The sequence below is a fragment of the Gopherus evgoodei genome, chromosome 10, assembly GCF_007399415.2.
Source record: "Gopherus evgoodei ecotype Sinaloan lineage chromosome 10, rGopEvg1_v1.p, whole genome shotgun sequence".
Lineage (NCBI taxonomy): Eukaryota > Metazoa > Chordata > Testudines > Testudinidae > Gopherus > Gopherus evgoodei.
The window spans coordinates 50,868,837-50,892,629 of record NC_044331.1 but is presented as its reverse complement, the minus strand read 5'-3'; the positions used below and the strand labels follow the sequence as shown (position 1 = coordinate 50,892,629).

Genomic DNA, 23,793 nt, shown 5'->3' with positions numbered 1-23,793 from the left:
CCACGTGCCCCGCTTTCCCGCACACAGCACCGCCGCCACCACGCCACAGCAAGGCGAGCAGCGCGCATGCGCCTCCAGAAACACCGCCCCCCCAACGGGAAACGAGGCCCGAGCGGGAAAACGAGCCCCAGAATGTCCTGTATGGACTACAAATCCCGGCGTGCCCCGCGCGGAGCCAGCCGGTGCGCAGCCGCAGTATACTGGCGGTGAGAGAGAAAGACCTGGCTCCGGCGGACCAGCTGACGGTGGGTGCGAGGTGCGTCCCGACCCGAGCAGGCGTCCCTCGTGCCCCAGGCCAGGGAGCGCCCCCGGGTGGGGGTGTGACGTGCGGCTCCCCAGCCCCCGCGAGAGCCCCTCGCCGTGTCGCTGGGCTGTGCCCGGTGGGCGGGTGGCCAGAGTGCCGGGCTGGCGAGCGCTAGCGGGCTGGGGCGGGCTGGCATGGGCCGTCCTGGGTGGGAGCGGGTCCCTGCGGGCCGTGCACGGGAGAGCAGGTTGGGCATGTAGGCGGGCAGCACTGGCTCGGGCGCTCTCCCCGGGGGCTGCCCCTTGCCCATGTCGAGCTCGTGGCTTGTGCCTGATCCTGTCTCGTTCCGTGCAGTGCAGGGAAGCCATGTCCCAGCCCGGCTCTGCTTGCCAGCCGCCGCCTGATGTTGACACAGATGACTGTCTCCAGGACTATTCCTACCTCTTCAGCCCAGATATCCTCAAGTGAGTGCAGGGAGAAGCGGCTATTTCTGGGCCTCAAACATTCTAGCTGTTCGCTGGCCCATGACCTGTATTAGTCAATGGTTATCTGCACTTTGCTCCTGTCCTGTGTACCATAACAACCCTGCCTCAGGCCTTTCAGCCTGAAAAGTGGGGGAGGGTGTTTTCTGGGGGAGCCTCCCAGGAATTGTCTTTTTATTTAGGAATATAGGATTTGTTATATCACAGCTGCCCAGTGGTCCATCATATCCAGTATTGTGCTTCTGGCCATGGCCAATATAATTCTATTTATTTGCACAGCACATGAGTGTGTGTGGTCCTTCACATGTAATGATATATTAATATACAGTTTTATTCATCAATATATCTCAAAGCTCTTTGCAAAGCTGGTCAATATCATTATCCCCATTTTACTGATGGGGAGACTGAGGCACTGTAGGGTGACGTGACTTTTTTGCAAAGTGACTCAGCTGGCTAGTGGCAAAGTCAGGATAGACTCCAGGTCTCCTGAGTCCCAGTCCAGTGCTCTATCCATTAGACCATCGTTTCTGCCCTATATACATAAGGTAGCTTATACTCAGAGGTGAAAGTAAGCTGGTACGGGCCGGTATGGAGGACCGTTAAGAAAAGGAGACTGATTGACTGAGGGAGGGAGGGAGAAGTCTGCTCCCTGCATAAGAATAGTTTAAACTCAGCTGTTCCCTGATGGTTCAGCCCTCAGGGATAGGTTTCTGGCATCCTTGTTAGTTTCACTCACAGTAGCAGGGGGGAGAGGGTTGACTGGAGGGTGTGTTTGACCATGGCAGGGGCAGTCCTTTCCTGTCCCTGGGATGAGGGGATCTCTCCAATACTAATATACACAAAAAATACAAGAATTTGGCTGCACAGCTTAAATCCAGAGCTAATAAAAACAGGTGGAAGGGGAAAACTTACTGTCACATTGGTTTCTCGTCTCCTCCCTCCCCCTCCTCCAGCCAGGCTGCGGACAAGGCTCTGCATTCCTCCCCCTCACCCACAGCAGGGGTTCTCCTCTAGGCTCTAGCTTGCAGTAGGGGCACTGGCTGAGATGCCTGCTGCTGCTGCCTGCAAAAGAACAGTTTAAACTCAGCTGTTCCCTGTGCAGTTCAGTGCCCAAAGTTAGGGGCTGTTTCTGGCATCCTTGTTAATTTCACTCCCAGTTGTTTGTTGGGTGTGTGTGACCACGGCAGGGGCAGTTCTTTTCTGCCCCCGGGATGAGGGGATCTCCTAAACACAATCAAAATCAGGAACCCATTCCAAGTTCAAATCTATCCCATTCCCTCCCCAGCAGAGGATCATGGTTGTGATGTCCAAACTGCTTGCAAATCCTCTTTGAAATGTTACTGTTTAAAAAGAAAAACAACACAAAAAACATGGAGAACATGGTGGAAAGATGTGTCATGATGATTAGGGTTTATTTTGGGCAAAGCAATTTTGCTAAAGCAACTAAAAATTCATAGGGAAAGCAAATATCCCCCATAGACAAAACCATAAAGGGATTGGAGGGGAAAACTGAATATTCAGGGAAATTATTGTGCCTCCTTTGAAAGAAATAGTAGTTTTCATTCCAATCCACCCTCTTTATATATTGATTTAAACACCTGAAATGTCCTTAGGACATCTGGTGCAATCTCAGATCTCTTTTTGTTTTGTCCTGCCTGCAGAGTGCAGAGGCTGAAATTGACAAAAGGTTCTCTAAATATTTTGTATATTTCATGAAGGCTATTCCAGTTGTCCTTCATTCACCCCTGACTTCCCCTCCCCCGCCCCTCTCTGGCTGGCTGGCTGGCTGGCTGGCTGTGGTTTTTGCTTTGGTTACTTACTCCTTGACAGACTCAGCCCAGAGGCATCTGCCGGCTCTCTGCAGGCAGTAGCCCACAGGGGCCAGTTGCTGGGGTCGCTGCTGGTCGGTGGCAGGCTGCAGCTGCATTGTTTGTGACACATTCATACACATACACATACATACAGTCAGAGGTGAAAGTAAGCCAGTCTGGTCTGGTCCGGCGTACTGGCAAGAGCCAATACGCCATGCTGGACTGCATCGACTTCTACGGCGGGGACTGAAAGGGCTCTGGGCTGCCTGCAGCTGCGGGCAGCCCTGAGCCCTTTAAATCCCAGCTGCGGCTCCGGCGGCTGGGCTGGGGCAGGGATTTAAAGGGCTCAAAGCTCCCCGCGGCTGCGGGCAGCCCAGAGCCCTTTGAATCCTGGCCACAGCTCTGGCGGCCGGGCTGGGGCCAGGATTTAAAGGGCTCTGGGCTTCCCTCAGCTGCAGGCGCTCTGGGCCCTTTAAATCCCTGCCGCAGCCCTGCAAATCTCAGGGTTCCCCCTGGCGGCCAAAGCCCCAGGACCTTTAATTTTCCCCTGAGCCTCGGGAGTCTCCCAGCCACCTCTGCAGCTGGGAGCCTCTGGTTGATTTAAAGGCCCTGGGTCTCCTAGCCATAGCTGATTCCCCAGGGCCTTTAAATCTTGAGAGGCCATGCCTCTTCCGGATGAGGCCACACACCCCTCAGGACTCCAGCAGTACCGGTAAATCCTGTAAGTTACTTTCACCCCTGCTTATACTCTACAGGCAGGGCTGTCCCTAGGTGGGGTGCAGGGCCCGGGGCAGAAATGATGAATTCGTCTCTTCCGGGACTAACCGTGACGGCCAATTGCACTGGTCGGAACCCCCCCTTCAAAGCCTGGGGCCTGAAGCGGTTACCCTGATTCACCCTACCAAGGGACGGCTCTGTCTACAGGTTTCTGCTGCAAAGATATTATGATCTAAATTTATGCTTCAGAGAAAGTTGACCCCTCCACTCATATAGTTAAAGACATCTAGCCTACGGTGCAGTGCTGCATATGTGGGAAGGGATGTTCCTTCCGCCACCTCTGGTGGTCAGCTCATATCTTGAAGCATGCGATTTAATTACTCTTCTCTTAGCACGTATAGATTCAGATTCCTAATGTTATTCAGCTCCTTGGATTTGGATTAACCTCCCCATTTATAGATTTAAAAGTACTGTGTCATCAGAGAAGGTGCTTGAGAACTGCCCTCTCTATGGAAGGGTTTCTGCAGACAGACAGATTGCTATAGCAGATGGACATCGCTGCCTCAGTAGATTCAACCTCAGGAGTCTCTCTAAACTGACCCTCCTATATTCGGAGTCTGGGACTAAGTGTCCTGAGCATGCTATTTAACATGGTGAGTTCTAGTATCTGATCTGCTTCCTAAAGCAGCCCCCATGCCAGCAGCCCACTGTCTAACTCCAGGGGGTAGGCTATTTGTTGCTTCTGTGAGATTGCTGTGCATGCACTTCCCGTCACTGCTGTGTCTTTCGCTTTGATCAGAATTGTTGCCCTCTGTGACTGAGGCAGGGAAACATCTAGATTAATTCCATGTGTGAGAGTTTGACTTTGAACGGCTTTACTTCTTCTGCCAACAGGGGCAAAGTTGCGTTCATCACTGGAGGCGGCTCTGGGATTGGATTCCGTGTAGCGGAGGTTTTCATGAGGTATGGATCTCTGATCTTCCATGACAGTTTTGTTCCTAGTCCTCCCCATCTGCTTCCTCTACTTTCATATTCCACGGCTTCCTCCATTTGTCGTTTAGCTGAACCAGCCCAAAGTATTTCGCACAGTATAGTGTGTGATTCCTGAACTCGCCCTTTGGAAAAGCCTAACTTTTTTATTTTTGTGACTTTTCATTTTGCTGCTGGATCCCAGCTAGCTTTGTATATACCAGAATCTATTGAGAGAGGCCATTCTCTTGTGATTTCCAGCACAGTTTTTCATGTTCAAACAGCTAGTGCTCATATATTTTCATAGCAAATATTATCTTAAAAACATAAAGTAAAATCACTCCATGGCATCTGAGCTGTATCCTTTGTATATTCTGATATGTATAGCTTGTCCAGACGGGATCCATCACGTTAACCAGATGGATGATTGGAGGAATGCTTGTGTTCCATTCCTGTATTTCAGATCCTGCCAGTTAGATTGTATCAAATGCAGAGAGAGACTTCCCTGGTCATGTTAACCATCTAACTTGTTTAAATCTCTTTACTTTTGTGCACTGAACGTATTGTTGGTGCTAAATTAAATATTAATGAATGTCTGTGATTGCTGGACATTCCTCTCTGTGCTTTCTGGACAATTTACTCGGTAATCTGGTTGCTCTCCAAAATAACTGCATAATAGTATCTTTACTTCTGATAACATATGTAATAGCCTTCTAACTCGGATTGAATTTAACCTGAGCACGCTATGGATTGAACATTCTGAATTCTCTCCCATGCTGAGCCCTGTCGGGCTCTCTTTGCTACAATTTCCTGCTGTACTTTTCTTTGGATGATGAATCCCCTATGCACTGTTATTGACGCATAGATTTTAGGACCAGAAGGAAGCATTCTCATCATATAGTCTGACCTGCATAACACAGGCCAGAAGACCTCACCCGGCGATTCCTGCATCCTGCCTTTAACTTCTGTGTGAGCTAGACTAAATCTTTCAGAAAGAAAGAGGGAGCCAACTTACCTTTACCAGGTGCCTATTGTGGAGAGTGGAAGGCACATCCTGAATTATACCACCTGCTCTCAAACACTATAGAAAAGAGATGTGAGCTCAACCTGTCTCCTTCCCCTGAAAGCACTGTGGTGAGAAATTCCTAGGCATTCCTGTGGCAGAGTTCAGTTTCAGGTTTACTAAACCACTGTGGGTGTCACAATTTAATCTCTGTAAAGATTTTGAGGTAGATGAGCTGTGTGCAGTCCGTACAATGCATTCAGTGTTGCCATTGGGGTTTCTTTGCAGGCATGGCTGCCGTACAATCATTGCCAGCAGGAACTTGCAGAGAGTAGCTGAGGTGAGTAGATGGGAGTCTGGTGGGAAAGGAGCTGGGAAATCCAAGACCATTTTTGCATATTTCCAAAGAGACCAGAATACGGTAGGGGCAGTAAGGCATGCTGAACCTAATGAACTCCACCCTCTTTTGTCTCCATGCACATCTTGAGGAGTATGGTCCGTTCCAGGCACATTGGTATCCGAAAGATAGCCAGTGAGCTGAGGGGTTGTGAAAAGGAGTATTAGGATATGGGTGAGCTAAGAATTCCTCTTGGTGAGATCTGTTGCATTTTGGATTAGTCTTCCAAGGGTAGTGGTGGAAGTTTCAGTGCTTGAGTTATTTACAGCAGGACTGGATGGAGCACTGGAAACAGAACAAGGAATAATGGTCTCAAGTTGCAGTGGGGGAGATTTAGATTGGATACTAGAAAAATTTTTTCACTAGAAGGGTGGTGAAGCCATGGAATGGGTTACCTAGGGAGGTGATGGAATCTCCTGCCTTAGAGGTTTTTAAAATCAGCTTGACAAAGCCCTGGTTGGGATGATTTAGTTGGGGATTGATCCTGCTTTGAGCAGGGAGTTGGACTAGATGACCTCCTGAGGTCCCTTCCAATGCTGATATTCTGTGATTCTAAAAATCAATTGGAATAACACCGCCACCCAGCGCTTATCTAGTGATTTTCATCCATAGATCTCAAAAGTGCTTTACAAAAGGGGTGGGGTTCCAGTATCATTATCCCCATTTTACAGATGAAGAAACCGAGGTATAGAAAGGAAGTGACTTGCCCAGGGTTACCTGGTTAAACCAGTGGCAGAGCTGGAAATGAGACCCAGTTCAGAGTAGGGTCTAATCCTGTATTGGCTCCAGAGGATGGATTACCTGGGACCTAGCAGGGTTTTTCCAGTCACTACATGTTGTTTTTTGCATGGTTAAAAGGCAGGTAAAAAAAATGAAATTCTAGAAAGTAGAGGAAGAAAAAGGCATCTTACACTAGTAAGTTTCTGTGCAGTAAAGCAGTTTTCTGTGCTATAACTCCTAAGGTGTGTACACTGCCAAGCTACTTAGTGCTCAGGAACTGTGCAGTTGCAGCACTTAAAAAAGGCATATAGCTTTCTGCGCTGGGAGTACAGTGCCTGGTAGACACCCTGGTCAATTACAGTGCTGCAGTTGGCCTCCGGGAGGTGTCCCACAATGCCTGTTCTTGCCTCTCTGATCATCCGTTTGAACTCTACTTGCCCTGCCCTCAGGTGACCAAACATCATTCTCACCCTGTAAAATCCTTTGGAATTTTGAAAGTCTCCTTCCTGTTTGCTCGGTGATGCGTTCAGTGGTCTCAGCGCATCTTTCTAGGTGACCATGCCTGCTCCATGCATGAGGCGATCCCCCGCTTGGAGCAATGCCAAGCTGCTGGACTTCATCAGCATTTGAGGAAAGGAAGCTGTCTAGTAATCTTTATTCTATTCATTGAAAGTAAACAGAGCCATGCAGAGCAACAGACAGTTATCTTAAACCTTCATATTGCATCGTCTGCACCAATCACAATCACCTCCTAGCACTACAAGCACTGCAATCCCGAGCATAACAACAAATATTAGTGGCTTTCAGCTTCAGATTACTGCCTTCCCACAGCTCTTAGTGGCAGAAGAGGAAGAGACGTTCTGTGGGATAGCTGCACAGAATGCACCTCTCCAAATACCGCTGCAAGTGCCACAAATGTGAACATGCTATTGCGCAGGCAGCTGACAGTGCGAACACGCAACAGCGATTTCCCTTCAGCGCTCTGTGAGCGGCGCTCTAACTTTGCCAGTGTAGACATAGGCTTAGACTTGACTACACATGAGGAGGGTGACCTAAACTGACTGACTCTGTTAAATTGAGCTTTATTTGTTTTATTTCAATTGACTCAAAGCCTCCAGTTGTGAGTTGCTGATTTCCAGGCAGATTCAGAAAGTAACAGCAGAACATCTGATATAAACCAGCATCCCCTTCACCCTGTGTAGAATTCACTGAAATGGAACAAAGATCCAGATAGAAACTGGAGAGTGAATCGGTGTGACTGATGGGCTGCTTAAGGTGCAAACCCCAAACACTTGAAAAATCATGAGTTGGGCTAAAAAAAAACCCTACACAATTTAAAAAAATGTTTTTTTGTTTGGTTCTTTTTTGTATTTTGGGGTCTGAGTCTTTAGGGGCCACTAGGTTACATTTTCAAACTTTTCTCTGGAATTATGAGGGCTAGAAACTTCCTTGTAATTTATTTATGGAATAAAAGCTGAGCGTCTCATGAAATCACCCGACTCCAGGAGCTGGGGCTCGAAGAGAAACATCAAATGTTGTGGAACTTGTGCTAAAATTGCAAGAGTTGGCAACATGGCAGTCAGGGGCATGCATCAGCCTATTCTGATGTGCACTTAATTGTTTGAAGTTGTGTGGGAGGGTGGAAAGGCCAGCAAATAAAAAAGAACATCCTGAAAGTCACAAACCCTACCTCTCCAAGCCAGGGGTCGTTGGCCGTTCTCACCCTGCTCATGTGGGGGTGGGGGGAGGGGCACTGTGATGCTGCTGCAGCTGATAAGCACACAGGCTCTGCCACCCCACTCCTTTCCTTGCCTGCCCAACGCTCACTGGCTCCAGGTCCCTGATACGCTTCCATGGGAGAGGGGTTGGGAATCACTGCCTGGGTTTTCCCCACAGCAGTAGCAGCACGTGGGGTTCTGTCAAAGCTGCAGCTCCTCCAGGGAAGGTGGCGTATAGGTCAAGGGCAGCCTGGCTGTCTGTGGTCCACCAGCACCTTGCTGGCCTTGCAGCAGTCATGTGCTGTACGTGCCCTATGGGATCTGTCCCCTAGTAGGGGGCTGGAGCAAGGAGAGGCTGGAGCTGCAGGACCTGGCTTGAGCATCAGGGACATGAGTCATAAATGTGAGGGCCCCAAACTGTGCTTTAGGGATTTCCTCCTTCACTCCTGGGACTGGCCCCATCCCCAGGAATGGGGGAGAGCGAAGACTGGTCGACTCCAGCCCTGGTCATTCTGCTAACTGAGCCCTGCCATGTGTCGGGGGGGGGGGGGGCAGAAAAGACAGAAATGGTGTTGAGGGAGAGGGATCGAGAGAAAGACACATGGGTGGGGAGAGAGATCAACGGGCTCAGGAGCTGCTGCAGGAAACCTGGAAATGGCTGGACAAAGAGCCTTCCGGGTTGAATGAGGCATGAGAGAGGGGTGTCACGCAGGGGATGGGGTGAGACAGTGATGACCTCATAAGTCTGTAGTGGGGGAAGGGGGCAGAGTCACTTTGGATGTGAAGGGAGACACTGACCTAAGAGTTAAAGGCCCCTCAGCCAAGTACCACATTCCCCTCAACACAAACACCAGCTCAGGCCCCCTCTCATCCAGACCTGTTACACTACCCAAACTGGGCCCTTGGCCCTCCCACTCTGCTCAGAACCTTATTGATTATGGTGAAAAGCAGAAAGCCAGAGTATCCTTAATTGTAAGGGAAACCAGTCTTTCCCATCTGCCTATGCCCAGGAAATAGTTCTGCCCTGTCTCATCTCTCCTTTTCCTGGGTTCCTCACCACCTCCCCCAGGCTCTGGGGGACTGCAGCTGGGTCCCCTACCCATTCCCAGGCAGGTGCTGGGGGTGGGCAGAGGAGCCTAGTCCTGCTGCTCATAGGGGGAGTGGCTCTTACCACTCCCCAGCCAGCTCATGGTGGGAGGGAAAGCTTCACTGGCCTTCTGCAGCAGCAGCCCTGATTGGCTGCCCCTCTCCTGGAGGCAGCTCAGTGGGGCAGGCAGCCAATCAAACAGGGGCTTCTGCCCCTCTCCCCTCCCACCCGGGAAAGGTGGAAAATTGGGGCTGGGCAGGAGCATGTCACATCATACCCAGATGGCTCCACCCCAGCACATCGTTGACTTGGGGCAATGGGGAGGAGGGGGAGAGGCTCCCTGCTGTCAGAGTGGGGCTGCCCAGCCTCAAAAGGCCCTGCCTTCCTTCTCGTCATTGGCTGCAGCTCTGGCAGGACGGGGCACAGGATTCACCTCCCCTGGTCCATCACACAGCACCTTGGGGTCTCCCAGCCTTGCTGCTCTCTTGGTTTCCTGCTCTCCCTGGCTGTGCCCATAGATCATTTGTTCTTTCCCCTTCTTCCTCTTCCCGCTGGCGCATTAGCTATGTAGAGGGTGATGGAGTCCGATCGTGCGAGTGATGTGACAGAATGTGGCCTCGTATTCACACCCTACACGCTATTGTAATGATCTTTGTACAAGGCACGCCTTGGGATGTATCATTTGAAAACTCGTAACTTGCTGATCAGTAACATGCATAAACTTTATGAACATAAGCTGACATCATTGCTGTCCTGTTTCTAAACCAGTTTCTCTGAGACAAAGGGCAAGCTGATGCCCCAGTCAGGTGTCAACAAAGCTGATGGGCCATCACCAGTGAAGTGGCTCTTGCTTGGCAAGAAAGGGATGGCAGGGACAAAGAGATCTGGATCTTAGCAAAGAAACAGCATGAGGTCTCCTTCCTCCACCAGCCGCTGTCTCTTGGTTCTCAGCTGGAAATGTTTTTCAGAGAGGGACTGAAACTATAAAAAAGGACAAACACTCCAAGAGGCTCCTCCTCTCTCTCCCTGTCCGTCTCACTCTTTGCATCTGAGAAGGCAAAAGAAGCAGCTGTTGGACTCTGTGGGAGGGGTCCTGACCTGAAAGTTTGGCCAGCAATACTGTTGTGGCATTGCCAACCCCAACAGTTCAGAAATCATGAGTCAGACCCACAAAATCATAAGATTGGCCTAAAAATCATGAGATTCTTGTAAAAGATTAAATTGTGGGTTTTTTTAGTCCATGTTTGGGTTTTTGATCTCCCCCTGCCTACTCTTAGAGGATCTGTGACTAGCACAGTACTGCCTGTTCCTGCATATTTCTTGAAAGGAAGAGGATTTTGGCTCCTGCTGGAGGAGCTCTCTCAATAGTACAAAGAGCTCTTACCTTTATGCAGTTATGGAGCAGGACTTGCAGGGTCCACTCTCTATCTCTTGCCCGCCCAGGCCATGGCAGTCACCTGTTCCCATAGCTGTCAAAGTGTTTGCAGCTCCGTGCCAGACATTTTGCACCAGTGTGAAAAAGTCATTAGTCTCCCCTAAATGGTCCCCTGCCACTGTTTGTGGAGAGACAGCTACATGAGGCACATTAAAGACACGCGCATTGATGAGGAACATCACAAATGAAGCTTCACAAAACGTTACTTCCTCGCATTAGTCTATGAATGCCCCATACCTTTTGTGGCTCTATTATTGCCTCATATCCTGCTGCTGTCCTGCAGGAAGCCCTCACTCAGGACTGGGGGAAGCAGAGGAAGAGGATGGAATTTTAACTCTGCCTTGCTCCTGGTCAGAAGCAGCAGCAGTGCCCAGAGCCGAAAGGAAAACCCTGGGGAAATGAGAAGGAGGTGCTGGTGGAAGCTGAGCTCCAAGCAGCTGCCCGGGGAGGCACTATGCAGCCCTGGCAGAAGAGTTGTATTGAAGGGGCTCCCCAAAACAATGTGCATCCCAAGACAGTGGGAAGAGGTGAGGAATGGAGGGCTGAGCCAGGACAGTGGGATGAGGTGGGAAGGACAGAGAAGCTTATTTGACAGCAGGAGCCCTGGCCGCCCCGGGTAGTCTGATAGCAATTTCTAAGTAAAATTAAGCCTGACTCTTGAGAGTTCTAAGGTGAGCTCATGAGTCAGGCTTAATTTTACTTAGAAATTGCATCTTTCACAAGTGATTGGCGAGCATTGGCATATCTGCTGTTGGAAGCACATGGTGAGAAGCTTTTGCTTTGAATCTAACATAGTTTGTTAAGCTCAGCACTAGAAGTGTGTGGGCAGTGCTAGGTCAGTAGAAGAATTCTCTTGACTTAGGCCTCAGTCCTGCAATTGAGTCCTCATAGTGACTCTTTATGCCTGCATGGAACCTTATTGTGCCTGTGCAGATGGCAGGATTGGGGCTTCATATTGTAATTCTGTCAATAATGAGATGAACCTCTTTAGATCTGTGAGATTCTTGGAGTCTTAGATATGCTGCAGTATAACAAGACTTCATAGAAAAGGCAGAATGTTTTGTTCTGTAAACCATTTTAAACGCCAACTCTCTTTTCATTCAGTTTCCAGGGGCGATCCTGGCAATTACAGGCCAGTAAGCCTAACTCCAGGCAAATTGGTTGAAACTATAGTAAAGAACAGAATTGTCAGAAACAGAGATGAACACGATATGTTGGGGAAGAGTCAACATGGTTTTAGTAAAAGGAATCATGCCTCACAAGTCTATTAAAATTCTTTGAGGGGGTCAACAAGCATGTGGACAAGGGTGGATATAGTGTACTTAGATTTTCAGAAAGCCTTTGACGACGTTCCTCACCAAAGGCTCTTAAGCAAAGTAAGCAGTCATGGGATAAGAGGGAATGTCTTCTTGTGGATCAGTAACTGGTTAAAAGATAGGAAACAAAGGGTAGAAATAAATGTTCAGTTTTCAGAATGGAGAGTGGTAAATCGTGATGTCTCCCAGGGGTCTGTACTGAGACCAGTGCTGTTCAACATATTCATAAATGATCTGGAAAAAGGGGTAAATGATGAGGTGACAAAATTTGAAGATGGTACAAAACTACTCAAGATAGTTAAGTCCAAAGCAGGCTGTGAAGAGCTACAAAAGGATCTCTCAAAACTGGGTGACTGGGCAACAAAATGGGAGATGTAATTTAATGTTGATAAATGCAAAGTAATGCACATTGAACAACATAATCCCAACTATACATATAAATTGATGGGGTCTAAATTAGCTGTTACCACTCAAGAAGGAGATCATGGAGTGATTGTGGATAGTTCTCTGAAAACATCCACTCGTGCAGCAGCAGTTAAAAAAGTGAACAGAATGTTGGGAATCGTTAGGGAAGGGGTAGATAATAAGACAGAAAATATCCTATTGCCTCTGTATAAATCCATGGTACCTCCCACATCTTGAATACTGTGTGCAGATCTGGTCATCTTATCTCAAAAATGATCTATTGGAATTGAAAAAGGTACAGAAAAGGAAAACAAAAATGATTAGGGGTATGGAACAGCTTCCATGTGAGGAGAGATTAATAAGACTGGGATTTTTCATTTTAGGAAAGAAATGACTAAGAGAGGATATGATAGAGGTCTATAAAATCATGATTGGTGTGGAGAAAGTAAATAAGGAAGTGTTATTTACTAATTACACAAGAAATAGGTGTCATCTGATTAAATTAATATGCAGCAGGTTTAAAACAAGCAAAAGGAAATATTTCTTCAAACAACGCACAGTCAACCTGTGGAACTCTTTGCCAGGGGATGTTGTGAAGGCCAAGACTATAACAGTGTTAAAAAATAACTAGGTAAGTTCATGGAGGATAGGTCCATCATTGGCTATTAGCCAGGATGGGCAGGGATGCAAAACTATCCCCTGAAGTGTCCCTAGCCTCTGTTTGCCTGAAGCTGAGAATGTGCAACAGGGTATGTATCACTTGATGATTACCTGTTCTGTTCATTCCCTCTGAAGCACTGGCATTGGCCACTATCAGAAGACAGGATACTGGGCTAGATGGACCATTGGTCTGACCCAGTATGGCCATTCGTATGTTCCAGGTTGTTGGCCTGTTTCTCAATTAGATGCTCCTGTGTGGTCCTGCTAACCCATATGATAATGATGTCTACTGAAAGCATTTTTTAATGGGTGCCAGTTCTGTGTTTTCTGATGGAGCTTTGAGTCTGCCTTTTAGCAAACGGCTTATGAGAGATGCTCTGTGAGATTTCTCTGGAGACTTATCCACGGGAGGAGGGTGGAAAGAACACAGAAAGAACATACCGTAGTCAATGTGGCTCAAGAGGCACTGATGACTCTTACTTGGCAATGAAACAGAAGAGTTAGAGATGAAAAGATCTAGCAGCCCAGCCCTAAGGGACTGAACAAGATGGTATCCTGCAGTATCATCTTCCGTGCTTTGTCTGTTCCAGTTCAAATGACACAGGCAATGACTCTTTCCACAGTCTGGTAGATCTGGTAGCTTTTACTGAGCCTACATTTTACTTTTCTTAGTTTCATTCTATTGCCTCTAATTACATCCCCAGCCTAAGCAATTCCTCTTTATTACACCCATCAGATACATCCTCATTAGCCATTGCCTAACCAAGCTTAAATTTTAGCTCTCTCAGTCCTCCAGTGTAAGCCAGTGCCTGCAGCCTCTATTATTTTTTCTTGTTCTCTCTTGGATCCCTCTAATGTGTCAATATCTCTCTGGCAATACAGTGCCCAGAAGTGAACACATTTCTGCTGTGATCTTTCCAACAGAGGCTTGATGTCAACATCCCACGCACTCGACAGAGTAATGTATAGGTTATAGCGACATACAAGAATCACTTCACTCACCACCAAAATGCAGCTACCTCTGGGGTGGAACATGGCAGCTGTTTAACAGCACAGTCATATGACAGGAAACACAAACAGCTGCCCCAGGTCACGACAGGACAGAAGGTCCTTCTGCCTGATATGTCCTTTCGCTGATGCCAGAGTATGAGTCTCCCCTCTGGTTCCTAACAGCAGGAGGTAGGATTGGGATCCCTAATACAAAATCTTTCTCTTTTCCAGGCTGCCAAGAAGCTGGAGGCTGCCACTGGTCAGCAATGCCTGCCTCTTTCTCTAGATGTCCGGCAGCCCCAAACCATCTTGGCAGCGGTGGACGAGGCTTTGAAAGAGTTTGAACGAATTGACATCCTCGTTAATAGTGAGTTGCTTGCAAAGCGGGAGAAGTGACAGGATTTTACAAACCCGTGTGTTTCAGGGAACAAACTCATCACCAACTGAGGGTCAGGAAGAAATTTGCCCCCCCATGGAGGCAGTGTTTTGTTAACATCTGGGTGCATTGCTGGCATGGGTACCATCGTCTGAATGCTGGTCACGCTGGAAACAGGATCCTGGACTAGAAGGAATATTACTCTGTTCTGGGTAAAGCTTCCTATGCTCTCACTGCCCTGTGGGAGCCTGCAGAACGAAGTGACATGAGAGGCTGGGAATACTGGTCCCATGGAGGTAGCGGACTGACAACTGTCTGCCAGAAAAAGAAGCGAGGAAGGGGGCAGTTAAGCATCATTCCCTCATTCCCAACCCAGCAGGGTTCCCCACTCATCTCTGTTTGACTCTACTCTGCTCTGTATCGCCTACTTAAACAGCAATTCAAGCAGCCCTTGCTTGGCTGATCTGGAAATTGATTGCAGCCATCCCTTTGATACCCAATTGTCCCAGTAGCCAGGGGTGGCGATGCCAAGGGGGCACCTGGACGCTGCTCTCTGAACAGTGAGCCCTTCACCCAGTTCTGGGACATGCTCAGCTACTGGATATAAAAATGTATCCCTGCCTGTAAGGTCTGTGCGCAGCTGACTGCTCTACTGTTCCAGCGAGCTAAGGACTTTCCTGACTAGCACAGCAGAGGCCTGAGGGGCATTCTTAAAAATGTCCTTTGCTAACTAAAGTGGGGGCAGCTAAGGCAAGTTACAGTGCCCCCCCTAAATCGAGGAGCCAGAAACCATTACAAGTTGCACGGGGCAGCCTGTGTCAGTGTGGCTCTGGGTTGGTAGCCTCGAGGCAGATCACGTGTTCTCTATATAGTGAACAGTTATGAGGATTGTACATGTGCACACACACCCCGTCCCTGCTGCAGAGGAAGGGAGGGAGCAGCACCCTATGCCCCCCTGATAATAGATCATAGCAGTCTCACTCCCCCGCTGCCCACTAACTGTGCCCCTGGATGCTCTCCCTCTCCAGATGCTGCTGGTAACTTCCTGTGCCCGGCCAGTGCTCTCTCCTTCAATGCCTATAAGACAGTGATCGACATTGACACCCTCGGCACCTTCAATGTCTCCAAAGTGCTCTATGAGAAATGCTTGCGGGTAAGTTCATCCTGCACCAGGGGACGCGCTGCTGGGGAGTCCGTCGTGTTGATAAGAGGGCGGGGGTTCGGGTCCTACCATGGATAAGCTGTTAATAAAATCCTTGCTTGTTATTACAGCGATAAACAGTTACGTGTAGTCTGGGGTTCAAGGGCATGTTATCACCAGTGACTCCCTTTGTACCAATCACCACTGAAAAATCTCTTTAACCTTTTCTTAAAGCAGAGCGAAAGCATTTGAAATGTAAAGTATTAATTGTAACACTGTTCCTTGGTCTCTTTCCATTCAACTGCAGAGAGTCTTTTGGGGGGAGCCCCCCGTTTGCTAGGTGTTTAGATTCGGGGGTGGAGGACAGAAGGAGAGAGAAAGGGTTAGCTTTGGATAGTCTATTGAAGTCCAATCCTGTTTCCTTTGGACAGAACAAGATGAACATGTGCTTGTATCCATCCTTTCAGAAAGCAACTGCAAAGATCCTTTTCCTAGCCTATTGCTCTGACCACATCACCCCTCTCTCTTTCCATCACTCCCCTGGCTCCCTCTTTTCTGGCGTATCAAACATATGCACTTGCCTTCACTTCCAAGGCCCTGCTCAGCCCAGCCCAGCCCCGCCCCACCTGTCATCTCTCAACGAGTATCGAAAGGCTGATTCCAGCCACAGTGGACCCACGATGGCAACCTCCATCACCCACTTGTTAAACTTTCCAACAAGCCCCTTTGTGCTTTCTGCCAGGCTGCCCCTCCTGCTTGAGAAGAGCTCCCCTTAAACACCCCCAAAACGGCCTCCTCCTCCTCCACCAAACCCCTCCTTAGAACTCTCCTTTGTTGTGATGCATACAAAACACTTGACAATGATTAGGCTGCTGGTGTGCTAAGACCATAGCTGATCACGCTGATTTATCTTGTCTCATCGGCAGCCCCATCTTATATCACCTCTCTGTCTACTTGTGTCTTTCCTGTACCTTCCATCCTCGCAGCAGAACCTTCCCCCAACACAGCCATTCACCTGGGACAGTGAATGTGGTTCAGGCGGCCTCTAGAAAGTGGCTGCCTGCAAAATGTGGGTTATACTGGGGAGAGGGTGACCTTGACTTAGGAGAAGTAGATGGAGGGTGACGTGAGCCAGTGAAATACAGATTCCTTTCCCATCCCAAATCCTTCCATCTCCTTCACTTTTCCTTGAGGCCTCTAATCTTCTGCCGTCTCCTGCCTTCTCAGGGTGCTTATACCTTTCTAGAAGCAGGCTGCAGATTGTGCTGGAATGTTCTAGCACAGCCCAGAAGGAGAGTTGTCCTATGCAGGCCCCAAGCAGGGAGGTGTTCAGAGAGCCAGGCAGAGATGCCAGAACCACAAGCGTTGGGCAGACAATCCCTATTCCTCACCAGACCAGTTTCGCCTTCAGGGTGTTTCTCTGGTCAGTCTGTTGCATCGCACGCCCAGGTCCTGCTGCCCCAACAGACGATATCTCTGCTCTGTTCCCTAACTCCCTGTCTTGTTTATCCAGGACCATGGCGGGGTTATAGTTAACATCACAGCGACCTTGAGCTACAGAGGGCAAGCTCTCCAGGTGCATGCTGGGACGGCCAAGGCGGCTGTAGGTACAGTAAATACACCTGAACCATTTGGTTCCTTTCTGTGTCTTTTCAAGCTGCCAAAGCCCAGCCAACTTACTGGTTCTTTCAGAGCCTCTGATGGAGACTCTTGGAAGAACAATACTGGGATCTTGCATAGTAGTCCCCTTAGTACAGATAGGCTGAGTCAAGCCCAGATCTCTGCAGCACCCTCCCTGACCAGGCTAAGAGGGGTCACTCGGCCTGGCTTAACAAGTTATTCCCCCCCTTGTGCAATCTCTACTTGCCACTTTCCAGAATGTGACATTGCAGAAAAATTGCAGGATGATGCATTCTGGGATACCACCAGCAAACCGTGATTGTACAGAAAGGAAAAATAACTGAAAGGAGCCTTCCGCAGATCGGTGCCTAAGCACCAGTCCAAAACCCACTGGAGTCAGTGGGAGCATTTTCACAGACTTCAGTGGTCTTTGGATCTGGCACTAAGTGACTTGCCAGGATCACACTGAGTTGGTAACAGAGTTATGTTTAGAACCCAGGCCTGTGCTGGGCTCAGTCCAGCAGACCACGCTATGTTGCTGGTCTCCACGGCTTGTTAATGCCAGATGACGTTAGTTACATGGCCTGTGGCACATATGCACAAACTCACACGTAGTCAGGGCGACTGCTGGGACCAGATGGCAGTGATAAAAGGCCCTCTGTCAGCAGGCAAGCACAGCTCCTTGGAGAGGGTATCTGCAGGAGGCCAGCTGCTTCCCCAGTCCTGTGAATTCTGACTCCTCTGCTTCATTCAGACACTCAGCACCCGTTGTATCCCTGATCTGCCCTCTCTGGCCCTGCCAGTAGTGCTCCGTGCTGACTTGCAGCAGCCCTGCTATTCCAGCCTGTCCCCCCAGCCCTCTGCCATTCCATATCTGGACACACAATCCCCTCCACAGCTCTGCCTAAGCCCCTCAGTCCTGACCACAGGACCCTCTGCTAGTCAGTCCTGACCACTTTCACCCCTTTGCGTTTCAGACTTACATCCCCCGCCTGGCCCCGCCTCTGTTCGCTTTGCAATCCCTTCACTGTCAGTTGCTCTGTTTTTCATTCTGCTTTGAATGTCCTTCCTCCCAGATGCAATGACCAGGCACCTGGCAGTGGAGTGGGGGCCCAACAACATCCGGGTCAACAGCCTGGCACCAGGCCCCATTGCGGGCACCGAGGGATATCGGCGGCTCGGTAAGGGGCTCCCAGAGAAGTCCTCAGGTGGAGGCTTCTCCTGAGAGCGGGGACTCTCTCTGATTAGTGCAACTATATGTGTGTAAGGGGGGAGTTTAGATGGTGTACCAGCCCCCAGAGCTCAGAATGCTGCCTCTGCCATACCCTGACCAGTGTCTTGCTACAGCGGCTAGTGTGTGCCCTGATGCTCGCAAGCCCTCTCTTGTGGTGAAGCTGGGCAGGGACTTTGCACCACCTTGTTACTTTATCCTGTGGCCACAGGAGCTTAGCCACTATGATTCTTGCCCTGGATGCTGTACAAAGGCTTGTTTCTTGCACTCATTGTCGTCCTGCAATGTCTCACAGGTGATCTAGCACTGCCTGTGCTGCCCCAGTCAGCATCAGCCTGCTGTCTTGTTTATGAAAACATTGGATATATTTCCATGATAATTTAAGAGATCGTAAAGGTGATGAGGTCACCTAATCCACCCTCCCTGCTGCAGAATGGTTTCTTCCTCTGTATTCTTCAGGTATCTGTCCTGTCCTAAGCAAGGGGCTTCCACCATCTTCCAGGGGAGGCTGCTCCCCAGGCTAAGAGAGCTCCTTGGTAGAACTCTGTCTTGCTCTTCAGTCTAGATCTTCCCTTCTCCACTCTCCTCTCTGTGCCCATGGGCAGATCCTCATGTATGTTTCTGCATCTGCTCAAGTTTCTTAGTGTGGCTCCCATCACTATAGTATCTGGGCTCCTTATAACCCCCAAACAGTGCCAGCCAGTTTCAGCCTTTTGCCCTGGATAGGGGAACAGCATCCTGCTGGATAAAGAGTCCAAGGACCTTTATTTGTTTTGTTCTCTCTATAGGTGGCGCTCGTGCGGAAGCGGACAGCTACCTTGATACACTGCCCCTTCATAGGGCAGGGAATAAGACGGAGATTGCCCACAGTGTGCTGTACTTGGCGAGCCCCTTGGCATCCTATGTGACTGGCACAACCCTGGTGGTTGATGGGGGGAGCTGGCTGACCTCTCCTAACAACTTCTCCGCACTGTTGGGTATTGCATCACACTCTGCTAAGCTCTAGGTGACGTGAATTTCCCCCTCTGTGGAAATAGATATGCTGTCCGGGCTTAATGTCTGAACACTTCGTTATGCTGGAAGCAAACCAGTGACATTGGCACAAGGGGGTTGTCCCAGGCATGATGCATTCACAGTGAGTGCGTTCTGGGTCACCAGCACTCAGGGTCATCATGCACTCGTCAGCAGCGGGCATGGTAGCCCTGGACTTTCCCTGCCAGGCAGGGGTTGGGCCTGTGTTGCGCTGGTCAGTGGTTGGTGTGGACCCCATGCTTCCTGTTGGTCACACTGCTTTTCCTGTCAGTGCCTCCCCACTGCACATCTGGTTAATAGCGGTTACCATTTTCCTGGTGCTGTAGTTAGACGGGGTGAGGGTGGCGTCACATCCCAGAGGAGCCTCTACCCTTCCCATGTAGACTTCCCAAGATCAGCAGTATGAAATACCTTGTGCTGTGGTGATTCGTGTGCAGATTCTTCATAGCCCAGGGCCACAGGTCATGGGTGTGTTTGGCTCCCAAGTGTGTGAGGCCTCTCCAGAGGTCCTGAAGGCTTGCAAAAACTCATCTGGGATACCTCCCCTGCCCAAAGAGTCCCAGCTGCCAGCCTTTGCTGAGGAAGATCGACAGCACCAAGTGTGGAGGTTCCAAGCTAGGCTTCTTGAGAGAAGGCTGGCCAAATAGTTAGGAAGCGCAAATATGTGGTTATTAAATCTGCAATCTCCCTCCCCAAAACCCACGTGGGAGAAATTCCAGGCCAGTTGATTTAGTCTGGGCACAATTAGAAAGTGTGTGTGTGAGAGGGTGCACGATGGAGCTCTGGCCAGTTCTACCAGCGCAGGATCTGCCCCCAGGTTTTCAAAGAAGGCCAAGCCATGTAATACAAAGGGGTGTAAAGGACAATGGCACCAATCTGCCAAGAGGGGCTGGTGCATGCTTGCCCATTGAATTGGATGCATCATTGGCAGTGGGAATTAATCCTTAAGCCTCTGGATCTTAAAGCAGGAGCGGCACCGATTGAGCTAAAAGGCCGAGCTCTGTTAGCCAAGGCTGAAGAAGGCTCATCATCCACTATATGCGGCCCAGCTACACTAGGGGGGATGGAGCCCCACACCGACTGAACTGCCCATATTCACAGAATGCCCAACGAGCTATTAGTTATAGCTGGAGGTGGCAGACCCAGGCTCGCCCGACCCAGAGCTGGGATTTGGACCTGGGTCTCCCATGTCCCGGGTGATGGGCCCTGATCGCCAGGTGCAGAGTCAGTCTCCCTTTGGCCCAATGAATATTTTGTTATTTGTACGAAGTGGAATAGCTCCAAGACGAGAGATTAACTGACTCTTAGTGGTTATGAGCTGTGCTGGTGGGTGGTATCTCTCCCTCTGTACCCTGCAGGCCGCCCCCCATTTCACAAATCATTTTGGGAAGGCTTGGTCGAAACAAAAATACATTTTGAAAACTCTAAATGTTCGGTGAAAGAGAGCTGTGGTTTTCCAGCCAGCCCAGGGCTGTTCATCTGGCACCTGTAACTAGCACCATTGGCCCCTGGAGAAGGCGAAGTAATGAGGTGCCTTTTCCCTGTGCTCCGACTGCAGGCTCACTGTGCAGACACGTGCAGGTGTCAGCCTGCCCTGCCCCCATGCTCTGTCCTCTCTCACCTTGCCAAACCCACGGACTGTACAACCCAGATCAGCTCTGAGGCACACAGGACTAATCAGAGACCCACACAGAAGTGTCCCCTGTTTAATTCATAATGTTGTTTAACCAAGCAACACACCAGCAGGTGGAAGGGATGGGCTTGTCCTGTCTCCAAGGGCCCACGTTATGTTAATCAGAACCCACATTAATTAATAGGCTTGCCTGAACATTTACTCTGTTTTCAGAGCATGGGGAAGGTGCACTCTGTTATTCATCCCAAAGAGGTTTAAGCTGTGCTTTAAGCACAAGTCTTAAAGCAGCCTTAACTGTGGAGCTGCCATGGCACCTTCGCAATAAGCTACTGATGTTGTTTGAATAAGGGGGCTCCCTTCCCCCCCGGTCCCCATCCCCCAGTGCTCTTTTTGAGCCCTGCCTCAGTCTAGGCCAGTCCATGATGGATTTCACTTCCATTTCATTCCCTGACTTCTATTCTGTCTTACAGATCACTGGGCCATGGAAGTGAAGAAAGACAAATGATGGACGACCAGGGACTGACAGACAGGACACTGAGCAAACACTACAGCTTTGGACATCCCTATGACACAGGGTCAGGGGCCAGCCATGACCTCTGGCCATCAGCCGTTGGGATGACCTCACTGGGGCAAGAGTGAAAATTGCAAAGTTGAAGATTCAATGTATGTCTTGGTGGGGGTGGAGTTAGCGGGGGCGGGGGAGCTTCCAGAGTCCTATCCAGAGGGGAGCTGGGCCCAAGTTTGCTCCTGATTTTATATTTTGAAGCTGGTCTAGCAATAGGTGCAGTGCTGGTGATGGGTCTGTGAGGTGCAAGGCAGGTTGCTGGAATCTTGCTTCCCTTCACTGTGCTGTTTTCATTTCTGTTACATCAAACCCCCTGTTTCTCTGCTGAGTTACTTCGGTAATGCCAGAGAGCAGTCCTGCCACCCCTCTGTCTCAATTCCCAGCTGATTTTTCCCAGCTTTAACCTATAAACTGCTGATACCTTTCCACATCACTGGTAGATACCTTCATCTGGGCAGATGTTCTCTACAGATGGGTGTTCCAGAAAGTGTGTTGCCCTTCCCCATTGCAGACTCAGTTCACTCCCATTCGAGAGCTGAAGGCAGTAGTGATCTGCTCCCAAAACTTGCACCCAGCTTGCAAACTGATCTCTCTGTGGTGCATGCCCCCTGAGGCCAGCTCTGAATCTCCATTCCCTTCCTGCACTTGGATGAGCTGGTGACCATCCAGAGTGTGCACTGTGAACAGGCGAGAGTCCACATTCCCACCATTAAAAATGGCCCTCAGCAAGCTGCAAATGGCCACCTCCCACTGACAGCAGCATGTGCCCTGCTATCGTTCATCCGTGGATGTGAGCCAGATCACTAGCCCTGCCCTACTGCAATGCCTTTCTGTACGCTCAGGACCGGCACTAGGGGTTTGAGCGCCCTAAGCAGACGGCAATTTCGCCGCCCCGCGCACTGGTCCCGCAGCTCTGCTAGAGCTGCCGCAGTGGTGCCTGCAGAGGGTCCGGTGCTCTGTGGCTCAGGCGGAGCTGCTGCAATCATGCCTGCGAGCGGTCCACCGGAGCCACGCGAGCAGCCGACCGTCCGCAGGCACGACTGCGGCAGCTCCACCGGAGCCGCGGAGCACCGGACCCTCTGCAGGCACTACTGCGGCAGCTCCACCGGAGCCGCGGAGCACCGGACCCTCTGCAGGCACTACTGTGGCAGCTCCACCGGAGCCGCCTGCCACCCCCTCTGGCAAAACGGCGCCCACCAATTATTCTGGCGCCCTAGGCGATTGCCTAGGCTGCCTAAATGGTAGCGCCGGCCCTGTGTACGCTCCAGCACTCAGGAGCAGTATTCAGCAGCCCAGACCCTTGCATTCTGTGGCACTCCAGCACAGCAGGGGAGAGACTCTGTAGCAGCTTCAAATACACTGTGGAGTGGTGTTACTGAGTTATGAAAATAACCAGTACAATGTCTACCAGACTCCTTGTGTGATTCACTAATGGGTCTTCAGTCTCTGGGTGCTAACGTGCCCAGAACTCCCATTCATCTCCACTAGAGTCATAGGTGCTCAGCACCCTGGAAAATCAGAGCCTGTGAATTTTTATTTTTATTGTACTGCAGGTCCATGTGTCACCAGTGCATCTTTGTACTACAGATATTGGGGACAGCAAGAGGTTCTGGCAGTTGGGGAATGTGCAGCAGGCAGTTTGGGCTATAGGATAAGCGCCCAAGTCAAATGATAAAAAGAGTGGCAGTAAAATAGTTAATGTGGACACTGGGATCTTTATCGTGTAAATTTCAAACTCACCACTGAGATGGATGGAGCAGTTCACACCTCTCAGGCTGTGGTTTCAGGCTGCCTGCACACTCAAGCAGACAACATGTCAGTTACACTCAATTCACATTTGAAAGGCTTTCTTTGCAACCAGGAGAACTAAAGAAGCTTTGCTGTTTATTTAAGCTTTGCTGCTAGAGCAGGATTCTGCATTGTGCATGGGGCCCTGACTGCGGCAATTAGGGTATATCTATACTTGACACACTACAGCGGTAGAGCTGCAGCAGTTCTGTGTGGACAACAGGGACAGGAGGGATTCTCCTATCAGCTGATGGAATCCAACTCCTGTCAGACAGGAGCTAGGATGACAAGAGAACTCTGCCGTTGACCTAGCACCGTCCACTCTAGGCTTAGGTTGGTTTAACTGCGTCACTCAGGGGTGTGGATTTTTCACACCCTTGAGGAACGTGGCTATCCTGATGTACGTTTTCAGTGTAGACTGGCCCTTACAGACAGTAACTGGTCCTGTTGCCA

The 23,793-nt window shown here is 49.8% G+C and overlaps 1 protein-coding gene across 4 annotated transcripts; it reads left to right on the top strand.

The window, feature by feature from the left end:
• The first annotated feature begins 172 nt into the window (after window positions 1-172).
• DECR2 (2,4-dienoyl-CoA reductase 2) lies at window positions 173-22,583 on the top strand. 4 transcript variants are annotated; one of them, XM_030578531.1, is made up of 10 exons: window positions 173-256; window positions 599-708; window positions 4,149-4,217; window positions 5,515-5,566; window positions 14,186-14,321; window positions 15,359-15,483; window positions 16,985-17,078; window positions 18,168-18,272; window positions 19,111-19,299; window positions 21,458-22,583. In XM_030578531.1, exons 2-10 carry the CDS (start codon window positions 611-613, stop codon window positions 21,490-21,492), a joined length of 903 nt encoding a protein of 300 aa, XP_030434391.1. In that variant the 5' UTR covers window positions 173-256; window positions 599-610; the 3' UTR covers window positions 21,493-22,583. The 4 variants fall into 4 exon arrangements, with proteins under 4 accessions (XP_030434391.1, XP_030434394.1, XP_030434392.1 ...); XM_030578534.1 differs by having other exon boundaries at window positions 19,111-19,328; XM_030578532.1 differs by having other exon boundaries at window positions 195-245.
• Window positions 22,584-23,793: the final 1,210 nt, after the last annotated feature.

Coding starts and splice junctions, on each gene's coding strand:
- DECR2 (XM_030578531.1), top strand. CDS start 611: ATGTCCCAGCCCGGCTCTGCTTGCCAGCCGCCGCCTGATGTTGACACA. Junction 5,567..14,185: donor ACTTGCAGAGAGTAGCTGAG/GTGAGTAGATGG, acceptor TCTCTTTTCCAG/GCTGCCAAGAAGCTGGAGGC. Junction 19,300..21,457: donor CAACTTCTCCGCACTGTTGG/GTATTGCATCAC, acceptor TCTGTCTTACAG/ATCACTGGGCCATGGAAGTG.